General features: G+C 49.6%; 1 protein-coding gene across 1 annotated transcript in view; it reads right to left on the bottom strand.

Annotated features, from left to right (window-relative positions):
- Window positions 1–12,500, bottom strand: part of LOC147097835 (transcription factor 7-like 2) — a 115,075-nt gene that overhangs the window by 32,963 nt on the left and 69,612 nt on the right. Inside the window, exon 4 of the mRNA XM_085970866.1 lies at window positions 7,931–8,008. Within this exon, the coding sequence (XP_085826992.1) occupies window positions 7,931–8,008 (78 nt within the window). The remainder of the gene's footprint in view (window positions 1–7,930; window positions 8,009–12,500) is intronic.

Here is a 12,500-nt window from a genome sequence, read left to right as displayed (position 1 = left end):
GGGGGAAAGAGAGAGAGGGGGGATAGAGAGAGAGGGGGGAAAGAGAGGGGGGGATAGAGAGAGACAGGGGGGGAAAGAGAGAGAGGGGGGAAAGAGAGACAGGGGGGAAAGAGAGACAGGGGGGAAAGAGAGAGAGGGGGGAAAGAGAGAGAGGGGGGATAGAGAGAGACAGGGGGGAAAGAGAGAGAGGGGGGGAAAGAGAGACAGGGGGATAGAGAGAGACAGGGGGGAAAGAGAGAGAGGGGGGGAAAGAGAGACAGGGGGAAAGAGAGACAGGGGGAAAGAGAGAGAGGGGGGAAAGAGAGAGAGGGGGGATAGGAGAGAGAGGGGGGGAAAGAGAGAGAGGGGGGAAAGAGAGAGAGGGGGGATAGAGAGAGAGGGGGGGATAGAGAGAGAGGGGGGGATAGAGAGAGAGGGGGGGATAGAGAGAGAGGGGGGGATAGAGAGAGAGTGGGGGATAGAGAGAGAGGGGGGCGATAGAGAGAGAGGGGGGATAGAGAGAGAGGGGGGATAGAGAGAGAGGGGGGATAGAGAGAGAGGGGGAAAGAGAGAGAGTGGGGGATAGAGAGAGAGGGGGGGATAGAGAGAGAGGGAGGAAGAGAGAGAGGGGGAAAGAGAGAGAGGGGGGAAAGAGAGAGAGGGGGGGCAGACAGGAAGCAAAGAGTTGGAATAAACGGGTCTTTTTTCCGAGTGGCAGGCAGTGACTAGTGGGGTACCGCAAGGATCGGTGCTAGGAACCCAGCTATCACAATATATTAATGATCTAGACGAGGGAACTAGATGGAATATCTTCAGGTTTGCAGACGACACAAAGCTAGGTGGCGTGTGTGCTGTGAGGAGGATGCAGAGAAACTCCCAGTACGATTTGGACAGGTTGGGTGATTGGGCAGATGCATGGTAGATGCAGTATAATGTGAAAAATGCGAGGTTATCCACTTTGGTGGCAAAAACAGGAAGGGCAGATTATTATCTGAACGGCAATAGATTGGGAAAAGGGGAAGTGCAACGAGACCTGGGTGTCCTTGTGCACCGGTCGCTGAAGGTAAGCATGCAGGTGCAGCAGGCGGTTAAGAAGGCAAATGGTATGTTGGCCTTCGTAGCAAGAGGGTTCAAGTACAGGAGCAAGGATGTCTTGCTGCAGTTGTACAGGGCCTTGGTGAGACCACACCTTGAGTATTGTGTGCAGTTTTGGTCACCTTATCTGAGGAAGGATGTTCTTGCCATGGAGAGAGTGCAGCGAAGATTCACCAGGACTGATACCTGGGATGGCAGGAATGACGTATGAGGAGAGATTGGGTCGATTAGGCTTGTACTCGCTGGAGTTTAGAAGAATGAGAGGGGATCTCATTGAAACTTATAAAATTCTAACAGGACTAGACAGACTAGATGCAGGAAGGATGTTCCCGATGGCGGGGGAGTCCAGAACCAGGGGTTTTTAGGACAGAGATGAGGAGGAATTTCTTTACCCAGAGAGTGGTGAACCTGTGGAATTCTCTACCACAGAAGACAGTTGAGGCCAATTCATTAAATATATTCAAGAAGGAGTTAGATATATTTCTTAAGGCTAAAGGGATCAAGGGATATGGGGAGAACGCAGGGACTGGGTACAGGAAATTTTGATTTACCGGCACCTAAATAACCGGAAATCTCGGTTAACCAGCAAAATTCGGGAGTAGGTTCAGGTAAGTTTTATTACTTGCCTTCCTCCATCTGTTGCTGTGCAAGGGTGTGGCTGCAGCTGTTGCTAAGCTACAGAGACGCTTGGAGCTTGTGACCATTGTTCTGAACCTGTTGCTAAGCAACAGGGTTTGTTGCTTTATACGGAGCTGAGAGCTCCGTATCTTTTACTGTAGCTTTTGGTTATCCGGAATTGTTGATGAACCGGCACCACGTCGGTCCCATCAGTGCCGGATAAAAAAAAGTTTCCTGTACTGAATTTGGATGATCAGCCATGATCGCATTGAATGGCAGAGCAGGCTCGAGGGACCGGATGGCCTACTCCTATCTTCTATGTTTCTATGTTTCTAGGGGGGAAAGAGAGAGAGCAGGGGAAAGAGAGAGGTGCGCGGTTTAAACAGAGTGCTGCGAGTTGGGTGAGTCAGGGCGTCTTAACTGGTTGCTAAAATCAAACTTTTGTTTGTTTAATATTTACCGTTACTGTTTAAAATCTAAATTTCCCAGCTTTAAGCAGGGTTATAAAGGCCTACAATTCAGAGCAGCTGAAGGCAGTTAATTGGGGAAACTAGATTAAACTGGTTCTCCTGTAGCAGAACCCAGCAAGCTCCTTTGTTTCAGGGCCTATAAAAACAGGTTTTGCAGTGTGATTTTGCACTGAGTGTGATTTAAACAGACTGCTGCGAATTGGGTGAGTCAGGTGAGGAGTGGAAGGAGGAGCTCCCTTGCTTCACCTTTGCTTTTCACCCTGTAGAAACTGGTTCTTACTTTACACCAAGGAAAGAGTCCGAGAGCGGGAGCAGTCAAACAACAACAACTGCGAAACCACTAAAGTGACGTCACAACCAGGGAAGGAGCTGATTGGAAAGTAGGACCTGGTGAGTATTTCTACAGTCCAGTCGTTAAAGTAAAAGTAAGGTCTCTAGTTTAGAGTAAGTAGTGTTTAAAGGGAAGTAAGGTCCATAGTGTATTTAATATTCTTTAACTTAAAGGAAGTAAAGGGAGTAAATTAAGGGTAGGACATGGCAGAGCAGCTCGGCAGCGTGGAGTGCTCCTCCTGTACTATGTGGGAAGTCAGGGACACTTTAGGTGTCCAGGGCGAACACATGTGCAGGAAGTGTCTCCAGCTGCAGCTACTCGAAATCCGCGTTTCGGAGCTGGAGCTGCGGCTGGAGTCGGAGCTGCGGCTGGAGTCACTGTGGAGCATCCGCGAACCTGAGATCTTCATGGATAGCACATTTAACGAGGTGGTCATACCACAGGTAAAGAGTGCACAGGCAGACAGGAAATTGGTGACCGCCAGACAGAGTAAAAGAACTAGGAAGGTAGTGCAGGAGTCCCCTGGGTCCATCTCCCTCTCCAACAGATTTTCCATTTTGGATACTGATGAGGGAGATGGCTCTTGCTGCATTCCCCTGAGAAACCAAGTCCATGGAACTACGAGTGGCTCAGCTGCACAGCAGGGAGGAAAAAGAGTGGGAGAGCAATAGTGGTAGGGGATTCTATCGTAAGGGGAACAGGTAGACATTTCTGTGGCCGAAGACGTGACTCCAGGATGGTATGTTGCCTCCCTGGTGCCAGGGTCAGGGATGTCACTGAACGGCTGCAGGGCATTCTGAAGGGGGAGGGCGAACAGTCAGAGGTCGTGGTTCACATTGGTACCAACGACATGGGTAGAAAGAGGGATGAGGTACTGCAACAAGAATTTAGGGAGCTAGGTAGCAGATTAATAAGCAGGACCTCAAAAGTTGTAATCTCTGGATTACTCCCGGTGCCACATGCTAGTGAGGCTAGGAATAGGAGGATAGAGCAGATGAATGCGTGGCTAAAGAGTTGGTGCAGGAGGGAGGGCTTTAGTTTCCTGGATCACTGGGTCTGCTTCTGGGGAAGGTGGGACCTGTACAAGTCAGACGGGTTGCACCTGAACCAGAACCGGACCAACATCCTTGCGGGGAGGTTTGCTAGTACTGTGGCGGGGGGTGGGGGGGGGGGGTTTAAACTAACTTGGCAGAGGGATGGGATACAGAGTGGAGCTATAGTAGGGGGTGATGTACAGCCAAATATAGAGGAAAAAACAAGTCAGCTGGGAAGGCAGAGCAAATATGTAACCGCACAAGGGAGTGTGGCAAGGCTGGATGGCATTTATTTTAATGCAAGGAGTCTTGTGAGTAAGGCAGATGAACTGAAGTTGTTGTTGAACACATGGGAGTATGATATTGTTGCTATCACAGAGACATGGTTGAGGGAGGGGCAGGACTGGCAGCTCAATATTCCGGGGTATAGAATCTTCAGGCGCGACAGAGGGGGGTGTAAAAGAGGAGAGGGTGTCGCAATATTAATCAAGGAGTCAATTACTGCTGTAAGGAGGGATGATATCTTAGCAGGTTCCTCTAATGAGGCCATATGGGTAGAACTTAAAAACAAAAAGGGGGCAAGCACTTTGCTGGGAATGTACTATAGGCCCCCAAACAGTCAGGGGTAGATTGAGGAACAGATATGTAGGCAAATCGCAGAGAAGTGTAGAAATAATAGGGTAATAATAGTAGGGGATTTCAACTTCCCCAATATTAACTAGGATAGCCAGAGTGTGAAAGGCTTAGAGGGTGCGGAATTCTTAAAGTGCATCCAGGAGAGCTTTTTGAGCCAGCATGTAGAAAGTCCTACAAGAGAGGGGGCGGTACTGGACCTAATTCTAGGGAATGTAGCCGGGCAAGTGGTAGATGCGTCAGTAGGAGAGCATTTTGGTGACGGTGACCATAATTCGGTGAGATTTAAGGTAGTCATGGAAAAGGACAAAGATGGACCAGAAATAAAGGTTCTAAATTGGAGGAAGGCCGATTTTAATATAATAAGGCAGAATCTGGCCAAAGTGGACTGTGATCAGCTACTTGTAGGAAAATCCACATCAGAGCAATGGGAGTCTTTCAGAAAGGAAATAGAGAGAGTACAACGCCAACATGTTCCTGTAAAGGTCAAGGGTGGGACCAACAAGCCCAGGGAACCCTGGATGTCAAGGGATATACAAGAATGGATTAGGAAAAAAAGGGAGGCTTTTGGCAGATACAAAGGACTAAAAACAGTGGAAGCCCTAGAGGAGTATAGAAAGTGCAGGGGGGTATTTAAAAAAGAAATTAGGAGAGCGAAGAGGGGACATGAAAAAACACTGGCGGGCAAAATAATGGAAAATCCCAAGGTGTTTTATAAGTATAATTAAGGGCAAGAGGATAGCCAGGGAAAGAGTAGGGCCCATTAGGGACCAAAGTGGCAACCTGTGTGTAGAGCCAGAAGATGTGGGTGAGGTTTTAAATGAATATTTTGCATCTGTGTTCACTATGGAGAAGGGTGATGTAGGCATAGAAATCAGGCAGAGGGATTGTGATATACTTGAACAAATTAGCATTGAGAGGGAGGAGGTACTAGCGGTTTTAGCGGGCTTAAAAGTGGCTAAATCCCCAAGCCCTGACAGGATGTATCCCAGGCTGCTGTGAGGCAAGGGAGGAATTTGCAGGGGCTCTGACACAAATTTTCAGAACCTCTCTGGCCACAGGGGAGGTGCCAGAGGACTGGAGAACAGCTAACGTAGTACCATTGTTCAAGAAGGGTAGTAGGGATAAACCAGGGAATTACAGGCCAGTGAGCCAAACATCAGTGGTAGGGAAATTATTGGAAAAAATTCTGAGGGACAGAATTAGTCTCCACTTGGAGAGGCAAGGATTAATCAAGGATCGTCAGCATGGCTTTGTCAGGGGGAGATCATGTCTAACCAATTTGATTGAATTTTTCGAGGGGGTGACTAGGTGTGTGGATGAGGGTAGTGCAGTTGATGTAGTCTACATGGACTTCAATAAGGCTTTTGACAAAGTCCCGCATGGGAGACTGGTCAAGAAGGTAAGAGCCCATGGGATCCAGGGCAATTTGGCACATTGGATCCAAAATTGGCTTAGTGGCAGGAGGCAGAGGGTGATGGTCGATGGTTGTTTGTGTGACTGGAAGCCTGTGTCCAGTGGTGTAACACGGATCAGTGCGGAGTCCGTTGCTGTTTGTAGTGTACATTAATGATTTAGATATGAATGTAAGAGGTATGATCAGTAAGTTTGCAGATGACACGAAAAGAGGGAGGGGGGGGTGTGAAGAGGGAGGGGGGGTGAAGAGGGAGGGGGGGTGAAGAGGGAGGGGGGTGAAGAGGGAGGGGGGGTGAAGAGGGAGGGGGGTGAAGAGGGGGGGGGTGAAGAGGGGGGGTGAAGAGGGGGGGGGGTGAAGAGGGAGGGGGTGGGAAGAGGGAGGGGGAGGAAAGAGGGAGGGGGGAGGAAAGAGGGAGGGGGTGGGAAGAGGGAGGGGTTGGGAAGAGGGAGGGGTTGGGAAGAGGGAGGGGGTGGGAAGAGGGAGGGGGTGGGAAAGAGGAGGGGGGGGAAGAGAGGAGGGGGGAGAGAGGGGGGATGGGAGGGAGGGGGAAGAGAGAGGGGGGATTCGTAAAGGGTAGGTCATGTCTGACGAACCTGATTGAACTTTTTGAAGAGGAGGTGACTCAAGTAGTGGATAGAGGGATGTCTACGGATGTTATTTATATGGACTTCCAGAGGCTTTCGATAAAGGCCCTCATAAGAGACTGTTAACTAAAGTTGAAAATCATGGAATTGAGGGCAAATTATTGACCTGGTTAGGAGACAGAGAGTAGAGGTAATGGGCAGGTACTCAAATTGGCAGGATGTGACTCGTGGTGTCCTGCAGGGATCAGTGTTGGGGCCTCAACAATTCACTGTATTTATGATGGGATAGCGAGCCATATATCCAAGTTTGCCGATGACACAAATATAGGCGACATTGTAAGCAGTGTAGATGAAAGCATAAAATTACAAAAAGATATTAATAGATTAAGTGAATGGGCAGAACTATGGCAAATAGCTTTCAATATAGGCAAATGTGAGGTTATCCACTTTGGACCTAAAAAGGATCGAACAGGGTACTTTCTAAATGGTGAAAAGCTAGAAACAGTGGAGGTCCAAAGAGACTTGGGGGTCCATGCACATAAATCATTAAAATGTCATTAAAAGGCCAATGGAATGCTGGCCTTTATATCTGGAGGACTAGAATACAAGGGGGTAGAAATTATGCTGCAGCTGTACAAAGCCCTGGTTAGACCACACCTGGAGCACTGGGAGCAGTTCTGGGCACCACACCTTAGGAGGGATAGATTGGCCTTGGAGGGAGTGCAGCGTAGGTTTACCAGAATGATACCCGGACTCAAAGGGTTAAATTATGAGGCGAGATTACACAAACTAGGGTTGTATTCTCTGGAAATTAGAAGATTATGGGATGATTTGATTGAAGTTTTCAACATATTAAGGAGAATTGACAGGGTACATAGAGAGAAACTATTTCCACTGGTTGGGAAGTCGAGGACTGGGGGGCAGAGTCTAAAAATTAGAGTCAGGCCTTTTAGGAGTGAAGTTAGGAAATAGTTCTACATGCAAAGAGTGGCAGAATTTCGGAACTCTCTTCCCTAAACAGCAGTTGATGCTGGGTCAATTTTTGTTAACCAAAGGAGTTAAGGGATATGGGGCAAAGGCCACAGGTCAGCCGTGATCTCATTAAATGACGGAGCAGGCTCAAGGGGCTAAATGGCCTCCTCCTGTTCCTATGTTGGGCGGGGCGGGGCAGGGGGGGTGAGAGAAAGAGAGAGAAGCGGCTGATCTGTTATCTTAACTCCATCTACCAGCCTTTGTTCCATAACCCTTAATACCCTTATCCAACCAAAATCTATCAATCTCAGTTTTGAAATTTTTAACCTGTCCTCAGAATTTAACCCTTTTAGCCCCGGTATCATTCTGATGAATTTGCGCTGCTCCCCCTCCATGGCCAATATATCCTCCCTGAGGTGCGGGGCCCAGAACTGAACGCAGTTACTCCAGGTGGGGTCTGACCGAGGCTCTGTACAACTGAAGCATCACTTCTACCCCTTTGTATTCCAGCCCCCTCGAGATAAAGACCAACATTCCACTAGCTTTCTGTACATGGACCCCTAAACCTCTCGGCTCCTCCACAATTCCCAGCTGCTCGCCATTTAGAAAATATTCTGATCTATCTTTCTTAGGTCCGGAGTGGATGACCTTACACTTTCCCACATTGAACTCCGTCTGCCACAGTTTTGCTCTGGATGCTTCCCCCCCGGAATGAATGGGCTGCTCCAGGCAAAGGAGCAGGCCAATCACATTGTTCACTGTTCCCGCCGATTTCAGGAATGTTTGACGTTACTCACCAGGTGCACGGGAGATGGCGAGTCCTTGAGACAGCCTGCTGCCTGTACATCCAACAGGGGCCATTTCATGTGCAGATACTGGAGAGAATCAAAATGGAGTCAGAATAAGGCAACGGATCGAATAAAACATCGGACAGCAGTTTCAGCAAGACCTCATAGCCCTGTATCAATCCCCAAACTAATCCTTAGCACAAAGGAAGATGGTTGTGGTGGTTGAAGGTCAATCATCACAGCTCCAGGACATCGCTGCAGGAGTTCCTCAGGGCAGAGTCCTCGGCCCAACCATCTTCAGCTGCTTCATCAATGACCATCCCTCCAACATAAGATCAGAAATGGAGATGTTCGCTGATGACTGCAGTGTTCAGTGCCATTCACAACTCCTCAGATAATGAAGCAGTCCATGCCCGCATGCAACAAGACCTGGATGACGTTCTGGCTTGGGCTGATAAGTGGCAGTAAATTTCGCACCACAGAAGTGCCAGGCAATGACTATCTCCAGCAAGCGAGAGTCTAACCACCTCCCCATGACATTCAATGGCATTACCATCACCGAATCCCCCACCATCAACATCCTGGGGTTCACCATTGACCAGCCACATAAATACTGTGGCAACAAGAGCGGGTCAGAGGCGGGGTATTCTGTGGCGAGTGTCTCACCTCTTGACACCCCAAAGCCTTTCCACCATCTACAAGGCACAAGTAAGGAGTGTGATGGAATACTCTCCACTTGCCTGGATGAGTGCAGCTCCAACAACACTCAAGAAGCTCGACACCATCCAGGACAAAGCAGCCCGCTTGATGGGCACCCCATCCACCACCTTAAACATTCACTCCCTCCACCACCGGCGCACCTTGGCTGCAGCGTGTACCATCTACAAGATGCATTGCAGCAACTCGCCAAGGCTTCTTCAGCAGCACCTCCCAAACCCGTGACCTCTTCCATCTAGAAGGACAAGGGCAGCAGGCGCATGGGAACACCACCACCTCCAAGTTCCCCTCCAAGTCACACACCATCCTGACTTAGAAGTATATCGCTGAATCTTCATTGCCATTGTGTCAAAATCCTGGAACTCCCTCCCTAACAGCACTGTGGGAGCACCTTCACCACACAGACTGCAGCGGTTCAAGAAGGCAGCTCACCACCACCTTCTCAAGGGCAATTAGGGATGTGCAATAAATGTTGGCCTTACCAGTGAAGCCCACATCCCATAAATGAATTTTAAAAAATTTAAAAATCCCACTGCCCTACTCTCCCCATAGTCCTGTATCAATCCCAAACTAATCCCACTGCCCCGCTCTGTCCCCATAGCCTTGTATCAATCCCAAACTAATCCCACTGCCCCGCTCTCTCCCCATAGCCTTGTATCAATCCCAAACTAATCCCACTGCCCCGCTCTCTCCCCATAGCCTTGTATCAATCCCAAACTAATCCCACTGCCCCGCTCTCTCCCCATAGCCTTGTATCAATCCCAAACGAATCCCACTGCCCTGCTCTCTCCCCATAGCCTTGTGTCAATCACAAAATAAACCCACTGTCCCGCGCTCTCCCCATAGCCCTGTATCAATCCCAAACTAATCCCAGTGCCCCGCTCCCTACCCATAGCCCTGTATCAATCCCAAACTAATCCCAATGCCCTGCTCCCTACCCATAGCCCTGTATCAATCACAAACTAATCCCACTGACCCGCTCTCTGCCCATAGCCCTGTATCAATCACACTCCAGAGACGTGAGCCCATAATTCAGTACTGAGGGAGTGTTGCAATGTTGGAGGTGCCGTCTTTTGGTGGGGAGGGCGAAGACCACGGGGGGTGGAGGGGGGGGGGGAAAGAGCGCAGGGGGGAGGGGGTAAGAGCGCAGGGGGGGGGAGGGGGGAAGAGCGCGGGGGGAAGTACAGCACGGGTTAGATACAGAGTAAAGCTCCCTCTGCACTGTCCCATCACACACTCCCAGGGTAGGTACAGCACGGGTTAGATACAGAGTAAAGCTCCCTCTACACTGTCCCGTCACACACTCCCAGGGTAGATACAGCACGGGTTAGACACAAAACATAACATAAGAAATAGGAGCAGGAATAGGCCACTTGGCCCCTTGAGCCTGCTCCGCCATTGAATAAGATCAAGGCTGACCATGGGCTGAAAGCCACTTCCCTGCCCACTCCCCATAACCCTTCACTCCATTATCTTGCAAAAATTTGTCTATCTCCACTTTAATGTAATATCATGTGGATAAATGTGAAGTTATCCACTTTGGTAGAAAAAACAGAAAGGCAGAGTATTTCCTAAATGGTGAAAGATTGGGGAATGCAGATGCTCAAAGGGACCTGGGTGTCCTTGTACATGAGTGACTGAAAGTGAATGTGCAGGTGCAGCAAGCCATTCGGAAGGCAAATGGTATGCTGGCCTTCATTACAAGAGGATTTGAGTACAGGAGTAAAGAAGTCTTACTCCAATTATATAGGGCCTTGGTGAGACCACACCTGTGTACAATTTTGGTCTCCTTACCTAAGGAAGGATATACTTGCCATAGGGGGGAGTGCAACGAAGGTTCACCAGACTGGTTCCTGGGATGGTGGGACTGTTGTATGAGAAGAGATTGAGTAAACTAGGCCTGTATTCTCTAGAATGAGAGGGGATCTCATTGAAGCACACAAAATTACTACAGGGCTTGAGAGGGTGGATGCTGGGAGAATGTTTCCCTTGGCTGGGGAGTCTAGAACCAGGGGTCACAGCCTCAGGATAAAGGGTAGGCCATTCAGGACTGAGATGAGAAGAAATTTCTTCACACAGAGGGTGGTGAATCTTTGGAATTCTCTACCCCAGAGGGCTGTGGAGGCTCAGTCATTGGGTATATTCAAAACAGAAGTCGAAAGATTTCTGGCTAGTAAGGACATCAAGGGATATGGCGATAGGGCTGGTGAATGGAATTGAGGCAGAAGATCAGCCATGATCTCATTGAATGGCAGAGCAGGCTCGAAGGGCCGAATGGCCTACTCCTGCTCCTAATTCTTATGTTCTTATGTTAAATGTATTTAATGACCCAGCCTTCATGGCTCGCTGGGGCAGAGAATTCCACAGATTTACGACCCTCAGAAGAAATTCCTCCTCATCTCAGTTCTAAACTATGCCCTCAAGTTCCAGATTTCCCCACGAGGGGAAACATCCTCTCTGCGTCTACCTTGTCGAACCACCTCAGTGTCTTATATGTTTCAATAAGATCACCTCTCATTCTTCTAAATTCCAATGAGTATAGGCCCAACCCCCTCATCTCATGAATCAACCATGTGAATCGTCTTTGAACTGCCTCCAATGCAAGTATATCCTTCCTTAAATAAGGAGTAAAGCTCTCTCTACACTGTCCCATCAAACACTCCCAGGGCAGGTACAGCACGGGTTAGATACAGAGTAAAGCTCCCTCTACACTGTCCCATCAAACACTCCCAGGGCAGGTACAGCACGGGTTAGATACAGAGTAAAGCTCCCTCTACACTGTCCCCATCAAACACTCCCAGGGCAGGTACAGCACGGGTTAGATACAGAGTAAAGCTCCCTCTACACTGTCCCATCAAACACTCCCAGGGCAGGTACAGCACGGGTTAGATACAGAGTAAAGCTCTCTCTACACTGTCCCATCAAACACTCCCAGGGCAGGTACAGCACGGGTTAGATACAGAGTAAAGCTCCCTCTACACTGGTGAGAAGGAGTGTTGGGGGAGAGAAAAGGTAACAAAGAACACGGAGTGTGTGTGGAGTTTCCCATATTTCAGTCCTGAATCCCAATTCTACTCAGCTGCCCATCCAAGTCTGTAGCCCAGCGTCCCATGGATGTGTTTTTGTGCTGTGATCCGTGTTTGAGGCCAGGGTGTAGTGGTGGTGGTGGGTGGGTGGGTGGGGGAGGTGTAATGAGCAGCTCGGAGCACAGATCTCCAGGAGGGGGCAGCTCCATCACACTGAGTGAGTTGGGAACAGAGAGGCGATTGTGAGGCATCCCATGCAACAGCCACAGCCGCTCACCACGACATACTTCAAATGTTTGTAATGAAAACAAAACAGAGTAACTCGCCACTGATTCAAACCAGTTTACGATTGTTGATACAGCACCTGGCACCGTCAGGGACACTACTGCACTGTGGGGTTAACGAGGAGAGGTCGCATGATGGATGGACAGGGAGAGAGCCCGAGGGAGAGACCCTGATAGAGGGCGGGTGGGGGGGGGGGGAAGAGACCCCAAGATGGGGGGCGGGGGGGGATGAGTCAGAGAGAGAAAGAGACCAAGACCGAGAGCGAGAGAGAGACCCAGAGAGACCAAGACCGAGAGAGAGAGCGAGGGAGAGACCGCGAGCGAGGGAGAGACCGCGAGCGAGAGTGAGACCGAGAGCGAGACCGAGAGAGAGACAGAGACAGAGACAGAGACCGAGAGAGAGCACGAGACCGAGAGAGACCGACCGAGAGAGAGAGACCGAGAGAGAGAGCGAGAGACCGAGAGAGAGACCGAGAGAGAGAGCGAGAGACCGAGAGAGAGAGCGAGAGACCGAGAGACCGAGAGAGAGAGCAAGAGACCGAGAGAGAGAGC

This window comes from Somniosus microcephalus, chromosome 30, assembly GCF_052327205.1.
Source record: "Somniosus microcephalus isolate GS21.2 chromosome 30, FLI_Smic_1.0, whole genome shotgun sequence".
NCBI lineage: Eukaryota > Metazoa > Chordata > Chondrichthyes > Squaliformes > Somniosidae > Somniosus > Somniosus microcephalus.
The sequence above is the reverse complement of the archived record's forward strand: the minus strand, read 5'-3'. Positions and strand labels throughout refer to the sequence as shown.